Source organism: Salmo salar, chromosome ssa01 (genome assembly GCF_905237065.1).
Source record: "Salmo salar chromosome ssa01, Ssal_v3.1, whole genome shotgun sequence".
NCBI classification, from domain to species: domain Eukaryota; kingdom Metazoa; phylum Chordata; class Actinopteri; order Salmoniformes; family Salmonidae; genus Salmo; species Salmo salar.
In genome coordinates this window covers 126899573-126923843 of record NC_059442.1, presented here as the reverse complement: position 1 = coordinate 126923843, position 24271 = coordinate 126899573, and the positions used below count along the sequence as shown (strand labels likewise).

General features: G+C 40.2%; 1 protein-coding gene across 2 annotated transcripts in view; it reads right to left on the bottom strand.

The window, feature by feature from the left end:
- Positions 1 to 8804: 8804 nt before the first annotated feature.
- The window catches only part of LOC106561873 (hippocampus abundant transcript 1 protein), a 34286-nt gene continuing 18819 nt past the window's right edge, over positions 8805 to 24271 (bottom strand). For both annotated transcript variants that reach the window (XM_014126158.2, XM_014126149.2), the window contains exons 5-12: positions 22553 to 22667; positions 21674 to 21892; positions 21379 to 21492; positions 20749 to 20820; positions 20296 to 20408; positions 19826 to 19923; positions 18527 to 18690; positions 8805 to 13690 (exon numbers count right to left, since the gene is read on the bottom strand). In XM_014126158.2, coding sequence (XP_013981633.1) covers positions 13448 to 13690; positions 18527 to 18690; positions 19826 to 19923; positions 20296 to 20408; positions 20749 to 20820; positions 21379 to 21492; positions 21674 to 21892; positions 22553 to 22667 — 1138 coding nt within the window. In that variant the 3' untranslated portion in view covers positions 8805 to 13447. The remainder of the gene's footprint in view (positions 13691 to 18526; positions 18691 to 19825; positions 19924 to 20295; positions 20409 to 20748; positions 20821 to 21378; positions 21493 to 21673; positions 21893 to 22552; positions 22668 to 24271) is intronic.

Genomic DNA, 24271 nt, shown 5'->3' with positions numbered 1-24271 from the left:
CAATTGGTAGCCCCTGTATAGACAGAGACCTGTCAAAGAAACGCAATTTGATGTTATTTTATAGGACAAAGAAATGTGCTTTTCTTTCAAAAAAAAGAACATTTCTAAGTGACCCCAAACTTTTGAACAGTAGTGTATCTTTGACAAGCACTTCCCTTATTCCACCACTTGGCACTGTGCGTACGCATGGGCATGACTGTACACACATTTATGCACACTCTCATGCAAACGGTCATATTGATAAATCTCACTCTTTGCATGGAATTTATTTCAGGCATGGTTAACACACAGATTTGTGCCTACGCATGATTGGTAAATGAAACTCTGGTCTGCCCTAGAAAGCCTATGTAAATTACGATCGCCAGAACAGCCAAACAAAATCAAATACATGAGCCAAATCAGGGGTTTTCCATAGGAATACGTGGATGACTTCAGCGCTATCGCTATCTACTGGTTTTAATGTATATGGTATTGTCAGACATAATGAATAGGCTTGTGGGTAACATGCTGACCACACCGCTCGCGTCGTGCGCGTGAGTGTTGCAAAATAAATGTACACATACATGTTTTTCAATCATTGCACCCACACTGCTCATGCGCCTCAGCGAGCGTCTGCGTGGCCAGGCGATAAAATAGAAATTGGTTCTATTTGTGACGCTCAACACGCTGCAAGTCCAGCCTCACTGATCTCCTCATTGGTTTTTAGGAGCATATACCCACATGCCATCTCCTCATTGCTTTTTAGGAGCATATACCCACGTGGGTGATTGAAAGATGAACTTAGATCCACACTCCGGTCGGTTGTGGTAATGCACCTTAAAGTTGGTTGCCAACCACCATATAAAGTCCAAAGAAGAAAAAGAAGCCTGAAGGAAGGAGATGACTGGAAACGAATTTGGTTTACCGTTTTATCTGTGGATTAATTGTCAGAGTAGAGGAACTTGTGCATTTCAGGTAAAATAACAACCCAATGTTTATATACCAGGACAAATTAGCTAGCAACAGCAAGCTAGCTAGCTAAATTGTAATAAATGTTTAATTCTTTTTGACCTGTCCCCAAATTAATATAATTGGTTCAGAGTTTGTTTTGATATTTCAATCTGTGTGTCCTGATCGCTTCTGGTGTGGGTGAACTAAATCAACGCGATGACCCACATGCATGACCAGTTTGGTCAGCATGTTAGAAAGTAAATGGAAGCGGAATGAGAAGAAGGGAAGTTGTGGGAAAGTATGTTTTTGGTTTCACATTGGGTGTGTAAACGAATCCATAAGTTTCCTGACTGATAAAACTGAATGTTTTATAAACATCCTGAGAACTGAAGTGAAAGGGAACATTTGTTTTTTGGTTGCAGTGAGGTTCTGAGAATGTTTTACTCTGGGTTCTTGAAAGTTTTCCTGGAAGGTTTTATTAACGCTCAGAGAACTAAAATTATAGGTTATTTGAAAGTAATTTAATAACATCCTGAGAATGTTTTCTGAACGTTACTAAAGTTTTTTCTTGCGGTTTTTATGTAACGTTTTCTTAAATTTAAAGGTTATTTGGAGGTCTTTGAATAACCATCTTAAAACTTTCACCGGATGTTTCAATACAACTTTAATAACACTACTAGCACAGATACAGTAGGACACATTAAAATGTATTTTCTTAAGCATGCAAACATTTCTCATCAGTGAGCTTCAAACCTATGATCTTCTGTTCTCTATCCCTGGAATCAGTCTACTGTGCCACCAGGATGGAGCTAGCATGCCATGTGTTTTTATGCAAACAAAGCTGTTCATTTTAATCTATTCAACCAGACCCTATTTCAAAGGAAACAAGCACTCATTAAGAGCAGGTGTGGCCAATTAGTGGGCACAGCCAGCAAACCTAAACACACTTAACCAAATAGAGGATAGAGAGAGTTTTGTTGACGCTGAGACCGTAATGTATGTTTTTAAATAACATTCTTAGAACATTTTCTGAACATTACTAACATTTCTTGTGGTTTTTATGGAAATCTTTCTTCATGTTCTGAGAACGGGATGTACATGGTTGAAAATAACATTCTTAGAACGTTAACTGAAAGATACAAACTTTTTTTGTGTTTTTTATGGAACGTTTTCTTCATGTTCTGAGAACGGAATTTAGAGATAATTGATGTTAATGTATAGAATTACATTTTTTAGAACATTCCCAGAATATTGCCAAGAACTGACATAAAAGGGAACCATAGATTCTATGAACGTTCTGAGAACATCGCTTAAATCACACAATGTTTTGAGAATGTTCCCAGAATGTAGTAAAAACATAACATTTTTGTAGAATGTTCTGTGGAAGAACTGAAATTCCCACAGAATAATGTTGTTTCTTAATGTTTTTTGAACTATTTTAGAACGTTCCCAATGTCAAACCAGTTGGAGAATGTTCATAGAACATTACCAACAATGAAATGAAAGGTGCAATATGCATAAATTGCTCCGCCATTTCCTGGTTGCTAAAATTGTAATAGTTTGCCTAATTTCAGTTTATGTGACAACTCATTGTACCATCAAAACTTTACTTTAATTCATCTGATGACTGCTATCTCTAATTAACTAACTCTGTTTAATTGTTACCCAATTAAATTAATCACGTAACAATTAAATCATTAGGATTTGGGGCACCACGGAACTGGTTGTCTAAGAGTTACCATCTCCCAAATTAAACTCTATAAGGTATATATCTATTACATTGATAAACAGTCATCTTATGAATCATTACCTCTTATCATATCATCATTCTGAACAGTCGTAACCTTGGATCTACAAAAACCCTGGCCTTACTAACGATTCAGTACTACACAAATCTCTCTCTCTCTCTCTCTCTCTCTCTCTGAGCCCTAGGACCATGCCTCAGGACTACCTGGCCTGATGACTCCTTGCTGTCCCCAGTCCACCTGACCGTGCTGCTGCTCCAGTTTTAACTGTTCTGCCTGCGGCTATGGAACCCTGACCTGTTCACCGAACGTGCTACCTGTCCCAGACCTGCTGTTTTCAACTCTCTAGAGACAGAAGGAGTGGTAGAGATACTCTGAATGATCGGCAATGAAAAGCCAACTGACATTTACTCCTGAAGTGCTGACCTGTTGCACCCTCGACAACCACTGTGATTATTATTATTTGACCCTGTTGGTCATCTATGAACATTTGAACATCTTGGCCATGTTCTGTTATAATCTCCACCCGGCACAGCCAGAAGAGGACTGGCCACCCCTCATAGCCTGGTTTCTCTCTAGGATTCGGACCACTTCGGACATGAGCTGCAGCACGCCGTCTTTCTGGTCTAAAGGAAGGTGAGTTTATTTCTTCACCTCGTGTTGAGGTTTAACGTTCCAACCATTTCAAACGTGTAGCTCCCGCCTCACGTTGCCTGGTCTAAAGGTTGATTTCTCTCCCAAGCCTTTATGCACTCTGGTCAAAAGGTAGCGGTCCCGTCAGTCTGACACGCTATCTGACCTCACTCGGGGTGTGGCTATTAACTCTGCACAGTTTATAGGAGATAGATTGTCTTACACCTCCTAAAATCACATTCATATCTTAACAAAATTGCGTTAATAATTTTTCATATACAACGTTAAGGATGGAGACTTCATACCTTTAGTGTAAATACTTTGTTACAGTATTTCCTCCATAAACCTTTTAATGACATCAATATGACATTAGTTTTCTATAGATCATTCCCCACGTTCTTATGTTGGAAATATTGTTCCAGTATTCACTTTTTGAATGTGTTAGAGTTTAGGTGGGAAAAAGTCTGTTAACAAAGAACATTCCTTGGTGAATTTTACTGGAGGGGGAGAAAGAGTACCCTTCTCCTGTAATTTACAACAGGGTGTGAACTGTCAAACCGGCCCAGTTCCCTCCTCCCCTCTTCTGTGGGTGAGAGAAGGTCTGGTTATTGTCAACCATTGCTAAGCTGATCTGACCCATTGTGATCCTTACAGGACAGTTATGACAGTTGGTACCATGTTTCATGAGCTGAAATAAAAGATCCCATAAATGTTCCAATCACACAAAAAACTTTTTTCTCTAAATGTTTTGCACAAATGTGTTTACATCACTGTTAGTGAGCATTTCTCCTTTGCCAAGATATTCCATCCACCTGACAGGTGTCGCGTATCAAGAAGCTAATGAAACAGTTGATCCTTGTGCCTCGGACAATAAAAGGCCACTCTAAAATGTGCAGTTTTGTCACACAACACCAGAGATGTCTCAAGTTCTAAGGGAGCGTGCAATTGGCATGCTGACTGCAGGAATGTCCACCAAAGCTGTGTCCAGAGAACTGAATGTTCATTTCTCTACTGTAAGCCGCCTCCAATACCATTTTAGAGAATTTGGCAGTAAGTCCAACCGGCCTCAGAACCGCAGACCAGGACCTCCACATCTGGCTTCTTCACCTGCGGGATCATCTGAGACCAGCCACCCGTACAGCTGATGAAAATGTGGATTTGCACAACTGAAGAATCTTTACATAATCTGTCAGAAATCTTCTCGGGGATGCTCATCTGCGTTCTCATCGTTCTCACCAGGGTCTTGACCTGACTGCAATTCAGCATCATAACTGATTTCAGCGGGCAAATGCTCAATATTCTATGTGACTAGTCTCCCAGTCCCTGCCACTGAAAAACATATCCACAGCATGATTCTGCCACCACCATGCTTCACCGTAGGGATGGTGCCAGAATTCCTCCAGGCGTGATGCTTGGCATTCAGGCCAAAGAGTTCAATCTTGGTTTCATCAGCCCAAAGAATTTTGTTTCTCATGGTCTGAGTCTTTAGGTGCCTTTTGGCAAACTCCAAGCGGGCTGTCATGTGCCTTTTACTGAGGAGTGGCTTCTGTCAGGCCACTCTACCATAAAGTCTGCTGCAGAGATTATTGTCCTTCTGTAAGGTTCTCCCATCTCCACAGATGAACTCTACAGCTCTGTCAGATTGACCATCAGGTTCTTGGTCACCTCCCTGACCAAGGCCCTTCTCCCCCGATTGCTCAGTTTGGCAGGGCAGCCAGCTCTAGGAAGAGTCTTGGTGATTCCAAACTTCTTCCATTTAAGAATGATGGAGGCCACTGTGTTCTACCTTATATAGACAGGTGTGTGCCTTTCCAAATCATGTCCAATTAAGTGAATTCACCACTGGTGGACATCAATCAAGTTGTAGAAACATCTCAATTACGATCAATGGGAACAGGATGCACCTGAGCTTAATTTTGAGCCTCATAGCAAAGGGTCTGAATACTTATGTAAATAAGGTATTTCTAGTTTTATGAAAAACAAATATGTATAACTTTGAAAAATAATCTAAAAACCTGTTTTTCTGAATACTTTCTGAAGGCACTGTATGTAGTGGTGTAATAATGTTATATGATGTACTGTTTTATCTTCTGTTTTTTTGTGTGATGTAAGTGACTTAATGTGTTTGGACCCAAGGATGAGTAGCTGCTGCCTTGGCTGCAGCTAATGGGGATCCCTGATAAATACAAATACAAACCCAGGTTTAATATTTAAAGCATTAGACCTCTCACTAAAGGCATTAGTCATACAAAAGTTATACTTAAATCTGAACTGGTTCTCTAGTAAATTAGTAAGAATGTCTCACCCCATGTTCAAGAATGGCCTTTTTCCCTTTATTCAGATTGCAACCGCTCACTTTCGGTTATTTGAAAGCGAAATAATATCCAAAATATCGTTATTTTTTAAACAACATAGTAGAAAGTTGGTTGCAATTTCATTCTTTGACTGGTGATTGTTACACGTTATTTGAATGAATGCTTTTGTTTTTTGGTAATTGTGAGTATTTGATTCACTCACAGTATTTATTCACTCCAAGCTTGTCACTAAGCTCAGGGCCCTGGGTCTGAACCCCTCCCTGGGCAACTGGGTCCTAGACTTCCTGTTGGGCTGACCCCAGGTGGTAAGGTTAGGTAACAACTCCTCTGCCATGCTGATCCTCAACACGGGGGCCCCCCAGTGGTGTGTGCTCAGTCTCCTCCTCTACTCCCTCCGTACCCAAGACTGTGTGGCTACGCACGACTCCAACTCAATCATCAAGTTTGCTGATGACATGACAGTGGTAGGCCTGATTACCAACAACGAGACAGGAAGGAGGTTAGAGCCCGGGCGGAGTGGTGTCAGGAAAATAACCTCTCCCTCAATATAAAAAAAACAGGAGCTGATCGTGTCCTACCGGAGACAAGTTCCTTGGCCTGAAATGGTCCGACCACACCAACACCATGGTGAAAAAGGCCCAACAGCGCCTTTACAACCTCAGGTGGCTGAAGAAATTCGGCATGCTCAGCCACCCGAATCACGGTCTGTTCACTCTGCTACCAAATAGCAGACAGAGACAGTAAAGGAGCATCAAAGCCGGGACCAAAAGACTGAAAAACAGCTTCTATCTCCATTCCACAGACTGTTGAACAGTTATCACGACATTCCCTGTAGTAAGAGACAAAGACTCACTCACACAAAATGCACACACACACTTCATACACACGCAGACTCCTGCACTCACATATACACTCACAGACGCATATGCCCATGCCCACAAACACACAAACTCACAGCCAATGCTGCTGTCCCATGTATATAGAGACATTAAACACTGAAACGTTTATTTTATACTGTTTTTCACACTGCGTATTCATATAATGTATTCTTCACTTAGCTCATTCTAATATTTCAACTACTGTACATTGCATTTTGTTACACTACTTACAGTTGAAGTTGGAAGTTTACATACACCTTAGCCAAATACATTTCAACTCAGTTTTTCACAATTCCTGACATTTAATCCAAGTAAAACTCCCTGTTTTAGGTCAGTTAGGATCACCACTTTATTTTAAGAATGTGAAATGTCAGAATAATAGTAGAGAGAATTATTTCAGCTTTTATTTCTTTCATCACATTCCCAGTGGGTCAGAAGTTTACATACACTCAATTAGTATTTGGTAACATTGCCTTTTAATTGTTTAACTTGGATTAAACGTTTTGGGTAGCCTTCCACAAGCTTCCCACAATAAGTTGGGTGAATTTTGGCCCATTCCTCCTGATGTAACTGAGTCAGGTTTGTAGGCCTCTTTGCTCGCACACACTTTTTCAGTTCTACCCACAAATTTTCTATGGGATTAAGGTCAGGGCTTTGTGATGGCCACTCCAATACCTTGACATTGTTGTCCTTAAGGAATTTTGCCACAACTTTGGAAGTATGCTTGGGGTCATTGTCCATTTGGAAGACCCATGTCTTGAGATGTTGCTTCAATATATCCACATAATTTTCCTCCCTCATGATGCCATCTATTTTGTGAAGTGCACCAGTCCCTCCTGCAGCAAAGCACCCCCACAACATGATGCTGCCACCCCCGTGCTTCACGGTTGGGATGGTGTTCTTCGGCTTTCTTCGGCTTGTTCTTCGGCCCTTTTTTCCTCCAAACATAACGATGGTCGTTATGACCAAACAGCTCTATTTTTGTTTCATCAGACCAGAGGACATTTCTCAAAAAATTACAATCTTTGTCCCCATGTGCAGTTGCAAACCGTAGTCTGGCTTTTTATGGGGGTTTTGGAGCAGTGGCTTCTTCCTTGCTGAGCGGCCTTTCAGGTTATGACGATATAGGACTCGTTTTACTGTGGATATAGATACTTTTGTACCTGTGTCATCCAGCATCTTCACAAGGTCCTTTGCTGTTGTTCTGGGATTGATTTGCACATTTCACACCAAAGAATGCGTCTCCTTCCTGAGCGGTATGACAGCTGCGTGGTCCCATGGTGTTTATACTTGTGTACTATTGTTTTTACAGATGAACGTGGCACCTTCAGGCATTGGAAATGTATTTTGATTTTCCCATGATGTCAAGCTAAGAGGCACTGAGTTTGAAGGTAGGCCTTGAAATACATCCACAGGTACACCTCCAATTGACTCAAATTATGTAAATTAGCCTATCAGAAGCTTCTAAAGCCATAACATCATTCTCTGGAACGTTCCAAGCTGTTTAAAGGCACAGTCAACTTAGTGTATGTAAACATCTGACCCACTGGAATTGTGATACAGTGAACTATAAGTGAAAAGTTCTGTCTGTAAACAATTGTTGGAAGAATTACTTGTGTCATGCACAAAGTAGATGTCCTAACCGACTTGCCAAAACTATAGTGTGTTAACAAGAAATGTGTGGAGTGGTTGAAAAACGAGTTCTAATGACTCCAACCTAAGTGTATGTAAACTTCCGACTTCAACTGTATATACTGGACTCTCATAGCTCACTGTAATATATCTACTGCTGTACGGATAGATTGTATTTCAGTTGTTAACTGAATTCGTTCTGCCATTCATAATTTCTTGTTTCTAGTTTGACATTTTTGCTGCACTGTCAATAACTAGTAACACAAGCATTTCGCTGCACCCACTATAACATCTGCTAAACTCTGTACGCGATCTCTAAACTTTGATTTGTATATCAAGCTGCGATCCTAAGTCTGTCACGTCATGTGACCTGCAGTCACCACGGAAAGGAATGTGAAGAGAGAAAGCTGTCACATTACTGCTGCACCAAGATTTTTGGGGGGAACAACATTTCCTCAACTTACAACTATCCTCAGCAAGGCATCATACATGTCCCATTGCCTTGAGGGCAAACACTGTCCAAACAGACATTTCACACTGGCAGCACAAATCTCCAATCAGGATTTCTATTGGGAAACTACAGTAAACTACACAGCACACCACTGCCACCAAGTGTTCAAAATATGAACACACAGCTTTAAAAATAAAAAAAAATGTTAAGAGTACATTACTTCCGTCATGTTTTTTTTTATTAATAATTCAACCGTCATTTTTTTTAAGACAAGACATAAACTGTATACATAGCCCATGTACATCTCATTTGTTTGTGCTATCATGAGCAATAACATCCACTCCATGTACACCGTTAGTATTTACATATGCTCCGTGCCCAAATTGCACCCTATTCCCCATATAGTGCACTACTTTTTGACAAGGGCCCATAGGGCTCTGGTCAAAAGTAGTGCACTATATAGGGTATAGGGTGCCATATGGGACAAACTTGTAGTCATTTTTCTTCTCTTCATGAATGAACATGTTTACTTGTTAGGCACGTTTTGTATTATAACCCTTTCGTAAAGATGCTGGGTGCAGATACAGACATAAAGAACACACGGTGGAATGTGTTGTCTCGTGGTGAGAAACCATCCTGCAAACAAAACTATGAAGTTGATGTGTTGTGATGGTAGCAAAGTCATGTTCTAATCATTTTACACCACACAAAACAACAAAAAATACTTAATGGGTGCATTTTAGATTTGTGGGCAATAGCATTCTAATACTGTTCCAAAACTACAGCGGTCCTAGAGATATGTACTACAACCATTCCCAAGATACTTTTCCATAACATATACATTACATTACAATGTAATAGTCTTTATCATAGAATTCATTATACTAATATACTGTACATAGTTAATTTTACTCTTACAGGCTGGGTACAATATAACACTGGAGGAAATTCAACAACAGTCACTCTGACTGAAAGTAGGGGAGAGCGGGATAAGTTGAGAATTTCTTTACATTCCGCATCACTCCGGCAAGGGAAATATACAGTAGTGTTCTAACTAACAAAGATATCTACATATATTTTAGGATGTTGTGTATCCCTGGAAATAATAAGAATTAATGTAAACATTACAGTTTCCAAAACATAGCTTGTCCAAACAATGTGGTCTCTCGGTACAATTTACATTTACATTTTAGTCATTTAGCAGACGCTCTTATCCAGAGCGACCTACAGTAGTGAATGCATACATTTCATTCATTTTTTTCCCGTACTGGTCCCCTGTGGGAATTGAACCCACAACCCTGGCGTTGCAAACACCATGCTCTACCAACTGAGCCATTTACACCAGGTATGGGGTGGGTTGAGCCACGGGGACAGTGTGTTAAGCCAGTTTCAAATGTCTTTATTGAATTACCTTTTTAAAACCAAGTCTATGTTTATTTCCCGAACATAAACACAATCACCATAGCTCTTTTTTGTCTAGTAATCGTTTGGAGCATATTTTAACACAGGCTTAACACCTAACAAATACATTAACATAGACCAGGCCCTGTTGTTAATGCATTGCATTAAACCTGTCAAGAAAACAATTACATTTGCTCAACTTACCATTGGATCAACCAATGGCTCAACTTACCCCAAGGCAAACGTTTTCACTATATTAGCCCACACAGCTACAAGGATGCACTTTCATGCTTGGTTTAGGACCTCATATTGAAGCTTATAGAGACCCCAACTGATGAATAGAACAATCTTAAAATGATCTACTTTGCTTTAGATACAAGCATTATGAAACCCTCGAACAATACATTCCTTTGACTTCTTGAAAATCTGTTTTTTAGATCTAGCTTGCTTATCACCTTTTCCATGTGGTTTTTTCCTTCACAGACTCCATGAAATTATGTCCTCTTCCTAAATATTTGGTCAAATTATACATTTGTGTATGGTTTGCTAGAAACCCCTTTGGTTCAACTTACCCCCACTATTAACTTCCTTCTGACATCAATTTATGGATTCTTGGTCAAGATACTTCATAACAGGATTGGGGTTGGAGGTGACAGATGGTAAAGCTTTACCTTCTCCTGCTCACTTCAATATTGCGTGCAGGTCCATAGCATAGAAAACAAGGACATGACTGGCAACCCGTAAGGGCAAAGCAGAAGCACTGACACATTCTACTGTCTGGGCACAGGCAAAAACCAATCAATTGTCTGGAATAAAACGGTATACATAATATGCTGTCCATCATATCATTTCAGGGATAGTCAAGAAGACATGCTGCATGTGTAGCTGTGTCTTTCTGTCCCATTGGCCACTTTGTTTGAAATATAAATACTTTGAAAAGTTCGCATACAAGTATGACACATTTTTTGAACTTTCTAATATTATACTCTTTTCAAAATCCAGATGTCCCATGGACAGCTATTTACTATTCATGCAATCAAACAGGAATCTCCTTCAGTAAATACTCAACTTAACACAGGCATAAGCCTCTTAAGATAGATAGGTCTAGAGTGCACAACTACTTCCTCATTCACATTAGGGAAAACAACTTGGCGTTGTTTTTCATGTGGAGGGAAATACTAGTTTCAAAAGCCTAACTTGTAGGGATACAGGACTACTAACCTTAAAGGTGCAATATGCAGAAATCACTTTGCCATTTCCTGGTTCTAATAGTTCGCCTAATTTCAGTTTATGTGACAAAATAAGCAATGCATAGTGTGGAGAATCATTGTACCATCTAAACTGCTGTGAAATAGTACTTTCAGCTGTTTGAAGCTGGTATACAAAACCGAAAGTAAACTTAGATGCAAAAATGAAACAGAATGGGAAGCGTACAAATAGTGCACATAGAACAGATCTACAGCTTCTTAGATGCTTTCAATGAGAATGACAGATCTATAACTCATATTTCTATGTGAATTTGGTCAGGTAGACCAAAAAGTTACAAATTGCAGCTTTAATTCAATACAGTATGTACATATAAAACATGAACTATGGACATTTACACATTGTGACACCCTCACAGAAAAGAGAAGAATGATTATGTACAATAATAACGCGCAACTCATGTATTTGATCGGATGAAATAGCTTTCACTTCATTTATATTTTATAAACCCTGGGTTAGTTAAGTTTGACTCTTGGGGTGTGAAAACTATTTGAACTAACGATGGTTTTGCAGATGGTTAAACCATGTTAAAATCAGACTTCAAAATAAGGAATTTGAAAGCTGAGGTAGCTAGTAACACTTGGACATATTTATTGAAGGAAAAAAACAGTGATTGAAATTCATGATTTTGTCACCCAAATAAAAAAAGGAAACATCGCCTTATATCCACCCCTATAATATACTTCAGAGTAAGGTTATACTTAAAAGACAATGAAGAATCCTCCCAAAAATTACAAAAAGAAAACCAGTAAAAATGTGTCTCACTCAAAGTTGAATATAATATTTTTACTACCAAAGTAGCCTAGACATTTCGGTCAATATGTTGCAGAATGTTAGCAATATTATTTTTACAGCATGGATAACAGGGTTGGCTCAATTCAGGAAACACACTGAAATTCTAACTCAAACTCCAATTCTCTTCCAATGCTTTTCAATGAGGAAAATTTGGAATACTTTCTAAATTGACTGGAATTGCCCCCAGCCCTGATGTATAATATCAATAAAATACATCATAAATACATCTTATAAATTATATTCTTCAAGATAAAAAACTTTTTTTATACAGTAACAATCAAGATTTCACAGACTGAACAGAAACCGCAGGGCATTGCATGAAACCATAATGCTGAACAACGATTATGGCATCATTAACACCTCAATTCTGCCTCCTGACATGAGGCGACATCCAGTAAATATCCTACATAGTGTAGTTCCATGTTCTCACCATACAGTAACACTTTTAGCAGTTTCTCTAGGAGCAGTGGTTCAAGTACCAAAACTCTGCACAATAAAGTATGAGGAGATGAGATCTTGGAGTAAATTACATCAAGATCTTATCTTCCTATGCCAACTACTCTACCATCTTAATCCCTCATGTCTCCCCACCCCATATAAGACAATGATATGATAAGTGCTCTCTGAAAAATGTGAGCTGTTGTAAGGCTTGTGAACAGAAGATCCCATGAAATATCGGACTAATATCTGATCCCTTTTACTTTGTCATAATCTTATGGCTGCTCATAGTGACAGAGTTCGTCTATGAACAGTCTTCTAGAGTAAATATGTTAAGTGTTGTTGACTACTGGCACAGTTCTCCTTCTTGTATCAAAATTATGTGCAGCTGAGTTTGAAAATGCGTTGAAGCAATAAAATGCAGGGCACAGCAAGCTCTTTCCCTTCTACCTCCATTAAACATAGTGCTAAAAAAAAGAAAAATCACTCAATCTCCCCAGCAGGCAAAGCTGGTTGAAATGGCATCATTACAACCAGATTACAACCAGTAACCAGGTTTGCCCGCTGGATCCACTATCTCCGCTATCTCTCCTTTCAGACTCTTACAGCAAAACAAGGTCCAGAGTCCTATAGGTGAAAAACTAAAAACACTGGGGTAACCATCCCCCAAAAGATCACAACATCATAAACAGTATATCAAATCCTCTTAAATAAATACATACTAGTTCCTATGGGGTAAGGGTGGAGACAGGGACGTAGACCAGGGAATTAATGGTTGGTTGTGCTGTGCAGAGTTGCACACAAGATTGAGTTAGGTTAGCTAGGCCCCTGTCTCATCCCTATGCCCCCTTTCTCTCTCTCCTCCTCCTCCATTGGGGATAGATAGGCTACATAATTGGCGTGTTGGGGTAGTTCCCATTGCTGGGTGTAACAATACCAAAGCCGCCTGCTGCCCTCCCTCAGTCACACGACGCTGTCCTGCAGCAGGGGCTCAAAGTCCTCATCGCTGGTCGGCACCGGCGTGTCCTCGTCGCTGCCCGGTAACGGGGTGTTGATGTGGACGCCGGCTAGCGTGGAGGTTTCCTTGGTATCGGCGCAGGTCACAACTGGAGGCTCAGTGTGTTCGGGGATAAACAAGGCTACCAGGAACGCCACGACAACCGTGCACGAGCCCAGGAGGAAGGGAGGGCCGGGAATCAGGGATTTCTGTATGGAGAGAGACAGTATATTATAGATATGAAGAGTTTGATTCCAAAACACGATATAGCCATTTTCAGACATGTTGGCAAATTGACATGAATTAAAAACACATCTTGTGAAAGACCTAGAGCTATAATTTTTTCATCTTACCATGACATGAGTTAGTGAAAACCCAGACATGATTTTGACCAGGTATACACTGACCAGATAAATCAAGGTGAAAGCTATGATCCATTATTGATGTCACTTGTTAAATTCACTTCAATCAGCAGAGATGAAGGGAAGGAGACAGGTTAAATAAGTATTTTTAAGCCTTGAGACAGTTGATACATGGATTGTGTGTGTGTATCATTAAAATGGTGAATGGGTAAGACAAAAGATTTAAGTGCCTTTGAATGAGGTATGGCGGTAGGTGCCAGGCGCACCGGTTTGTGTCAAGAACTGGACGCCGCTGGGTTTTTCACACTCAACAGTCTCTCATGTGTATCAAGAATGGTGAACCACCCAAAGGACATCCAGCCAACTTGACACAACTGTGGGAAGCATTGGATTCAACATGGGCCTGCATCCCTGTGAAATGCTTTCGACAACTTGTAGAGTCCATGCCTTGACGAATTGAGGCTGTTCTGAGGGCAAAAGGGGGTGCAACTCAATATTAGGAATGTATTCCTAATTTTCTGTACTCTGTGTATACTGCAAGGTCATTTATTTTAGAGTGACAAAATGCTATGTATCCGCCACAAACAGAACTCCCGATTGGGTTTTAAACAGTTACATGTAATAAAGTAGGCCTATCTATACATAAATAAATATTAAATGATCCCAAACAGTAAGTCTGATTACATGTAAAATAGCCTTTTGAGTGACTAAAATATAACCCATAATCTTTTTTGGGGGCTAAAAATGTTCAAACTAGCAGGACATTTGAAAAGACAGGCTGAGTGGGCAGGGAGGTTATATTCATGAGCTTGTCTTGACCGACAGCTCTTTGAAATGCCTATGTCAAGGAACTCGGATGCAGTAAGCAGTGTTGCAGTAAAATCGTCTCAAGCTAATTTGGTGATACACAAGGCAACTTCAACAACATTGAAATTGCATCTGTGTCAGAGTTTTAAACGGCCCTTTTCCCCCTTTTGTTCCATGCTGCCTGAAGACCTAGCTAGCTAACACCAGACACAGATGAAGACCTAGCTAGCCAGTAGCTAGCTAACACCAGACACAGATGAAGACCTAGCTAGCCAGTAGCTAGCTAACACCAGACACAGATGAAGACCTATCTAGCCAGTAGCTAGCTAACAACAGACACAAATGAAGACCTATCTAGCCAGTAGCTAGCTAACACCAGACACAGATGAAGACCTATCTAGCCAGTAGCTAGCTAACACCAGACACAGATGAAGACCTATCTAGCCAGTAGCTAGCTAACACCAGACACAGATGAAGACCTATCTAGCCAGTAGCTAGCTAACACCAGACACAGATGAAAGGGGAGACATGCATCTTTGCCATAGTTGAACAGTGTCACGACTTCCGCCGTAGTCGGTCCCTCTCCTTGTTCGGGCGGCGTTCGGCGGTCGACGTCACCGGTCTTCTAGCCATCGCCGATCCACTTTTAATTTTCTATTTGTTTTGTCTTTGTTTTCTACACACCTGGTTTCTATTTCCCAATTAAATGTTCATTATTTAACCCTCTGTTCCCCACATGTTCGTGTTTATTGATTGTTCATGTCGGTACTTTTCGGCTGGTTATGTTTGCCGGGTTATGTATTTACGCCCGTTATTTTCAAGTGACCGGTATTTCTCCGCACCTTGAGTATTGTCTGTATACTGGTGCTGTCGTGGAATTAAATACCTTGTACACTCATTTCTGCTCTCCTGCGCCTGATTCACTGCACCAGTTACCCACCGCCTGACAAACAGGGCAAACCTTTAATTATATTTTCTGACACCATACAGTCAAATTTTGGCAGCAGTAGAGTAGCTATCTAGTTAAATAAATCACACCCTTTCGCAAACAGGCCTTCTCCGATGTTGGTTAGAATGCGGTACTTATTTATATTAGGTAAAAGAATATCATGTTACCATTTGGTGTATTAAAATGAGAGTTAGGGTGATGTCATCCTATCCCCCTAATCGTCCCGCCTCCTGAATCCAACCAAGAATTTGACATGGGGGAGGGAACCTGTAACATTATGATCAAAATGTATCAATGTAGAAGCAACAGTCTTTTTTTCATACTTTGATCTGGTATCTTCCAAATATCATCCTATTTCATGAAAAACATGGTTTTGACTGATCATGAACTATAAAATAATCAATTTGTTTAAACTATATTTTGCAAAAAGCCTATCACATAGCCGATTTATTGTATCCAGAGTATACAATGTGTGTTTCTTTTTGGACATTTAAGCAATTTTTTCTTTAAATGTTATGGGAGTTTTACGGGGTTTTCTGTTAGGATAAAACACAGGAAGCTTTTTGAGTTTTATTATATACACTTTAGGGAAGTATTTAAGGAATAATAAGGACGCAACTAATTTGTCGTTCAAGGATGGATTGATTCTTATTGTCGGAGTGAGACAGCCCGTTGTTCGCAGTGTTTCCCGTTGCTGGATCTTGGTTCTCTCCTTTTCATGAGCATGTTTAGAAAGTTATCTTTCAGGCCAACAGGAACAGATATCACAGACTCCAAAAACTGTTGAAGGGATCCATGGTAATCAAAAGGTCAAAAAGTCCATGACACTCAAAGCTAACATAATGCTAGGTAGCCAATGTGCAAACAGCTGAGAGTGACAGCTTTCTATCACTGCATCTGGCTGACTAAGCCAGAGGTTAGCCATATACAGTACAGTGCCTTCAGAAAGTATTCGCACTAGTGATGTAATTATAATGTCAAAGTGGAATTATGTTTTTCTAAATGTTTACAAATTAATAAAAAATGAAAAGCTGAAATGTCTTGAGTCAATAACCCTCTATTATGGCAAGTCTAAATAGGTTCAGGAGTAAAAATGTGCTTAACAAGTCACATAATAAGCAGCATGGACTCACTGTGAGTAATAATAGTTTAACATGAATTTTGAATTACTTTTGAATGACTAACTCATCTCTGCACCCCACACATACAATTATCTGTAAGGTCCCTCAGTCGAGCAGTGAATTTCAAACTCCGATTCAACCACAAAGACCAGGGAAGATTGCAATGCCTCGCAAAGAAGGGCACCTATTGGTGGATGGGCACAAATAAAAAAGCAGACATTGAATATCCCTTTGAGTGTGGAGCATATGGATGGCAGGTAGCCTAGTGGTTATAGCGGTCGACCAGTAACCGGAAGGTTGCTGGATCGAATCCCCAAGCTGACAAGGTAAAAATCTGTTGTTCTGCCTCTGAACAAGGCAGTTAACCCCCTGTTCCCCGGTAGGCCGTCATTGTAAGTAAGACTTTGTTCTTAACTGACTTGTCAAATTAAATGGTGAAGTTATTCATTACACTTTGGATGGTGTGTAAAGACACAGGGGACCTTCTTAACTCTGTTGCTGGAAAGGAAGGAAAATGCACAGGGATTTCACCATTAGGCCAGTGGTGACTTTAGAACAGTTACAGAGTTTAATGGCTGTGTGTAGGAGACAACTGAGGATGGACCAACAAAATGTATCTTTGTATTGACACACCATCCAAAGTGTAATGAATAACTTCACCATTGGGCATCTGTTACCAGAATGCTAACAAAATTAGCACAAGTAATAGCGAATTTCCATGCTAGCTACAGTGCTCCACTAAAAGTTTTGCGATTATGCTGCGGGACTTAGAGGTAATTTGTGGTTTAGTATGGTACCCTGCATCACCACTTCATTGCTCCAGACCAGCGCAAGGTGGACTGATTTACAAATGCTTTTGGTCCTACTGTGTCTCTAACTGACAATGAATGGGCGACATAAACCTAAATAGAAACTGATAATTGTGCACGACTTCAGTATTACTTACTAGTATTACTCACTATGCAATTTGCGCCGCAGTACACTGCAACTTTTAAAGGACGAACCACTGTAAATAGGCTAACAAGCGCAAATGTAATTTTTGTTGAATTTGAACATTTACAAGTGAATGTGAACAACTGACTTTGTGCAATTAACAAAAGTTTTGATGCATGCTTGTCTGCGCTGCGAAGATAGGGAAGGAGCACACTGGCTGAGAACGGAGGAGAAAAGTGCAAGGAAATAAAAAGATAGCAGTGGCAGATGTACAGATAACTCATCCAAAGGGCTTTGACTTCTCAAACACGGCAGAAAACTTACACAATATGATGCCCCACCACCTTACTAATAACTTACTTAGATAGAAAGCTAAAGTTAAGGTGTCACGTTAACGCAGAATTCGTTATTTTTAACACAGGAAAAAAATATTAAATGTGTAAGAAATCTCTTGCTGCGTTTTGTAAATGCAGATCTAAAATGCTTCTTATTGTAAAAAGTAAATGTTATAAAAGTATGAGAACATCCATAATTCAAACACATAGAAAGGGATCCCTGAGCATTCATTTCAGACAGCGACCCATGAGCAATTTAATTTCAAAATTTGTGTTTATCGTGTTTTGGGAATCAAACCCTTTAGGTATAACTTATTTTTCTGTAGGAACTTGACTTCACATTCATTTAAACACAAATAATATAATCCATCTCTGAATAAAGAAACAGAAGGATTCAAGATTACAGCTAAGGAAAGATTGCAAGTGCTTCTTAGGAATAAATATGTTTTAAAGCTAAAGAAGATAGATGGATACGGCTAGTCTGGCTGGCCCTAGAGGCAGAATGAGAATGTGATATTGGTTTTAGTAATCCATTTACCTCAGCCGGTGGGTTTATAGGTATAGGGTCGATGGGGTATTCTCCCTGGATGGGGTCAATGGTGTTTAGCTCAACGTTGAACATGAAGAAGATAAGGCCATACAGCGCTGGGCCCAGACCGTTACACAGGCCCCGGATACCAGTGATCATTCCTTGCACCAGACCTGAGGAGAGAAAGGTTAGTAGTTTATTTGTCAGTAACGATGTGTACTACGTGTAGCTACATAGACCATCTGCGGTTCCTGGGCAGAACACACAAACAGCATGACATCACAGAAAACACAGCATATACATAAACATCCACGAGGGTCTGTTTCTGATAAAAATCTATTATAAAAACAAATTCAAATGATAACAGGATTTGTCTGCTATACTTTATGTAAACACTTGGTTTGAGGGTCATTCGAACGAACGGAAATATATTTTTTCCCCTCGTTCATGACGAGAAGTCCGGCTGGCTTACATCATGTGCTAACGAGACGGAGATTTTTGGACATAAATGATGAGCTTTTTTGAACAAAACTACATTCGTTATGGACCTGTGATACCTGGAAGTGACATCTGATGAAGAGAATCAAAGGTAATGGATTATTTACATAGTATTTTCGATTTTAGATCTCCCCAACATGACGTCTAGTCTGTATCGCAACGCGTATTTTTCTGGGCACAGTGCTCAGATTATTGCAAAGTGTGATTTCCCAGTAAGGTTATTTTTAAATCTGGCAAGTTGATTGCGTTCAAAAGATGTAAATCTATAATTCTTTAAATGACAATATAATATTTTACCAATGTTTTCTAATTTTAATTATTTAATTTGTGACGCTGACTTGACTGCCGGTTATTGGAGGGAAACGATTTCCTCAACATCAATGCCATAGTAAAACGCTGTTTTTGTATATAAATATGAACTTGATAGAACTAAAAATGCATGCATTGTCTAACATAATGTCCTAGGAGTGTCATCTGATGGAGATTGTAAAAGGTTAGTGTATCATTTTAGCTGGTTTTATGGTTTTGGTGACCCTGTCTTTGACTTGACAAAACATTACACACAACTCTTAAATGTATTCCTGCTAATTTAAAATTGATTTTCAAAAATTTTAAGAGTTAAAAACATCCATGCATTTATATGCTGTGATGTGTCTTAATGGATAATGTTAGTAAAAAAAGTCTAAAAATAAATAAATTAAATGTTTTCACTTTCAAAAAAGGACAACGGAGGAGGAAAGGTAGTACTGAAGAGAACAGGATGAATGGATAGATTACATACAGTAAAGGGCAATAAGGGGAATGTTTTACCCTGCTTATCTGGGTCTGCGCTGTGAGACACCAGGGCGCTCACTGCAGGAAAGGTGATACTCGACATGGCTGCTACTGCACCCGCAGCCCACATCATCCTAAAAACCACAGCGAAAGAGAAAGCGACACAGAGGGGACAGTGGTTAGCTACAGACACATACAGTATGAGACATCACTTGGCTAAATGGACCCACTCCAAGGAGTCGCACCCTCAGGACCAGCCCTACTGAGCATGCTCAATGATCTTTGACAAAATCGATTCCCGATCCTCCTTCGCTTTTCTTTTCATTTGAGATATTTTCTAAGATGAGGGAGAAAGATATACCAGTAGCTACATAAACATACAGATTTTACATGTAATACATTACATATTCATTAGAAAAACAAATGTTTTTGCTAACTGTATGTAGGAAAGCTCTTTAGATCATACTCCACTAACCACAGTGAAGAGAGAGTTAAAGGTGACCCACCATGGTTCTGACCCAAAACCGTACCAGGCCAGCTGTAGAATCTGGAAGCCCAGCCCCAGTAGAACTGTGTTCTTGTTTCCGATCGTTCTCATCAAGACTGTCAGGATAAGTGTCTGCAACAACAAATAATCAATGAATCAAACAAATGTATTTATAATGCCCATTTTATATCAGAAGTTGTCATCAGTGCTTTACAGATTGCTAATTAATTTCTTCAGAAATATTGTATGTATAGGAATGACACGAGTTGCTACATTACATTAGAATGCTTTTCTTTTAAGTAGGATAGAGCGGGCAGCCTCAGGCTATGTCGACATGATTTACATCTAAACCTGGAGCTAGATTAAATACATTCCAAAGGACAGTCACACATTTGAACTGGGACACATTGCAGTTCCCCACAGACACAGTTAAATGGACTACCAGAAGGTCACCATTGCGTCAGATACGTACCTGGGCTATGATGGAGAGGATTCCAACCACCCCGATGAACACTGCAATCGTTGCCGATGAAAAGTTAATGACCTGAGTCGGGGTAGAGCGAAAAAAAGAAAGAAAGCGAGAGAAAGAGAGAAAGAGAGAGAGAGAAAAAGAGAGAAAGAAAGAGAGAGAGAGGACAGAGAGAAAAAAAGAATGAACGAACGAAAGAAAAACAGCATTAGCCTCTCTTTTTCTCGTTGCTCCAAGGGTCCAAGGCAAAGTAACAGCACTATGCTAAATGACTAGCACTTGACTGTGCTCAATGGAGATAGAGTTGTACAAGTGGATCTAAAAAGAACAGTGAAAGAACACTCTCTCTATCATTATAGTCACCGAACTAAAACGAACTGAACCAGAGTTACTGAACCAGGGGTACTTTCAACACTGTGCGCTGAAATAACTTTGCTGTTCTTCATCTCTTGTTGTTGCACTTGTAGTTTATGTAGATGATATTATCATTTGCAATCTGGCATGTGTTTCTTAATTGCCCCTAAGGGGATAAATAAAGTTGTATTGAATTGAATCTCATGTTTACTGCCAGATGGTGCAGGTAAATGTAGAGGAGTTGTCCTGTCTAAGATACAGGACAAGCTGGATATTTACCTGTCTAAGGTAGAGAAAAAAGCTGGAGTATTGGCCAGCTTCAGGTAGGTAGGACAGGAACACTGTTATACAGATGAGAAGAACCGTGGGATCCTTTCCCACTTTCCTCATCGACTGCAAACAAGAGACAGACCAAAGACTTTTAAACAACAGAGAGACACCACTCTTTTAAACAACAGAGAAACACCAAAGACTTTTAAACAACAGAAAGACACCAAAGTATTTTAAAAAGGACATGAAACCATTAGCATGAAACTTCTCAGCATAGCATGGCATGCCATGGCATAGCACTCACCTGGAAGGGGTCGGCCTGCTCCCAGGTGATGGGTGCACCCCAGGTGTTGAGCCTCATCTTCTCCGGGAGGGACTCTGGCACGGCCAGCAGGATGAAACAGATGTCTGCCAGAGCAACCAGTGTAGCCACCAACACCACCAGGTTGTCACCGTAACACGCGGACAGGTACGCCCCGATGGCTGGACTCGTCACCAGGCTGGCAGCGAACGTAGCCGATACCTAGGGACACAGGAGTAGAATTTAGTTTCAAACACACAGTTGTTTCCAGGTCAGTTTATATTTCATCATGATAGTCCACTCAGTGACAATTGTCACTGTTTCCCATCAAATCCTGTCGTATGTTTTGTGTTGTGTATTTTTAGAATTGTATTGGAGCCAATAGCTGTCAATGACCCAAATGTCAGGGATGCAGTCATTTTTCACAAGTGGTTGAGCTACAAAGGAAACGGAATTTATGTTAATTCAATACCAGGGCTCAAAATACAAAGAGAAAAGGATGGGAGAATTCAGTGGGATATGGTATACTACGAGCATTTGGCTGCACCTGCTACCATCTACTAATCTGTGTGCACAACCAATAAACTTTGATTTGATTTACTGAATGCTGTGACCTCAAGGGACCCATCATGACACAACAGTATCAGATATGAAAACCACCGTGTGAAGGATAGGCTTGCAGAAACATGACACTACCAACATCTATTCTCAGCACAAAAGAGCACATTGCATGACCCTTATAGAATTACAGAACTTGATCTTTACTCACATAACCGTCAGATAGAAAGGTAAGATTCTCCACTACCCTCTTCCCCAATCAACATGGAATCAAATGAGAAAGATACTGGACATCATAATAAAAAAATATAAATAACTTTTTACCAATCCGTATGCTGTGCTTCTCTCATGCTCCTCCGTGACATCAGCGACATAAGCGAAGATGACAGAGAAGGTGACAGAGAAAGCCCCTGACATGGAAATCGCTGCAAAGTACCACCTGAGGGAGGGAACATTGTCAGTTAGACTCTTTTCAAACTGCCAGTCAGTCACATTCAAGCAAGTGCATTTCACACCATGTACTTGACAAATAACATCAACAAATACTCATTCAGACTCTAAAGATAGAGATTCCGTGACCGATTCCTTGACAGTCTTAAAATGTTTACCAATTACAAATGCTGACTAAAATTGGTAAAAACGATATGTTGGTGTGTGCATAAGAGGGATAATATGGTATTTTAATCTAAAACGGCACAGTTACATTTGGACAAACACTACACTCTTAGCCAAAAATTGCGAGGGATAGGGTTCTACCATCTGAAGATCCCTTTTTGGAAGACAAGGGTTCTTTGTAAGGCAAAGGGTTCTACCTAGAACCTTTAATTTCCTAAGAACCGTTTTTTGGAAGAAGGGTTCTTTGATGATTCTTTGTAATGTATGAAAGATTCTTTGGAAGGCAAGAATGATTCTTTGGAAGGCAAGAAGGGTTCTACATACAGAGCATTCTGAAAGTATTCAGACCCCTTGACTTTTTCCACATGTTGTTGCGTTACAGCCTTATTCTAAAATGTATTCAATTCTGGATTTTTCAATCTACACACAATACCCCAATATGATGAAGCGAAAACAGGTTTAGACATTTTTGCAAATATATATATATATATATATATATATATTTATTTTTAAACGGAAATAAACATTTACATAAGTGTTCAGAGCAATACTCAGTACTTTATTGAAGCACCTATAGCAGCATCCTCGAATCTTGGGTGTGACGTTACAAGCTTGGCACACCTGTATTTAGGGAGTTACTCCCATTCTTCTCTGCAGATCCTCTCAAGCTATGTCAGGCTGGATGGGGAGCGTCGCTGCACAGCTATTTTCAGGTCTCTCCAGAGATGTTTGATCGGGTTCAAGTCCAGGGTCTGGCTGGGCCACTCAAGGACATTCAGAGACTTGTCCCGAAGCCACTCCTGCGTTGTCTTGGCTGTGTGCTTAGGGTCGTTGTCCTGTTGAAAGGTGAACCTTCGCCCCAGTCTGAGGTCCTGAGCGCTCTGGGGCAGGTTTTCATCAAGGATCTCTCTGTACTTTGCTCCATTCATCTTTCCCTTGAGCCTGACGAGTCTCCCAGTCCCTGCCGCTGAAAAACATCGGTCCTCAACTGGCAGCTTCATTAAATAGTACCCGCAAAACACCAGTCTCAACGTCAACAGTGAAGCGGTGACTCCGGGATGCTGGCCTTCTAGGCAGAGTTGCGAAGAAAAAGCCATATCTCAGACTAGTCAATAAAAAGAAAAGATTGGGAAAAAGTGTTATGGACAGACTAATCTAAGTTTGAGGTGTTCGGATCACAAAGAAGAACATTCATGAGACGCAGAAAAAATTAAGATGCTGGAGGAGTGCTTGACACCATCTGTCAATCATGGTGGACGCAATGTGATGGTCTGGGGGTGCTTTGGTGGTGGTAAAGTGGGAGATTTGTACATGGTAAAAGGGATCTTGAAGAAGGAAGGCTATCACTCCATTTTGCAACGCCATGCCATACCCAGTGGACGGGGCTTAATTGGAGCCAATTTCCTCCTACAACAGGGCAATGACCCA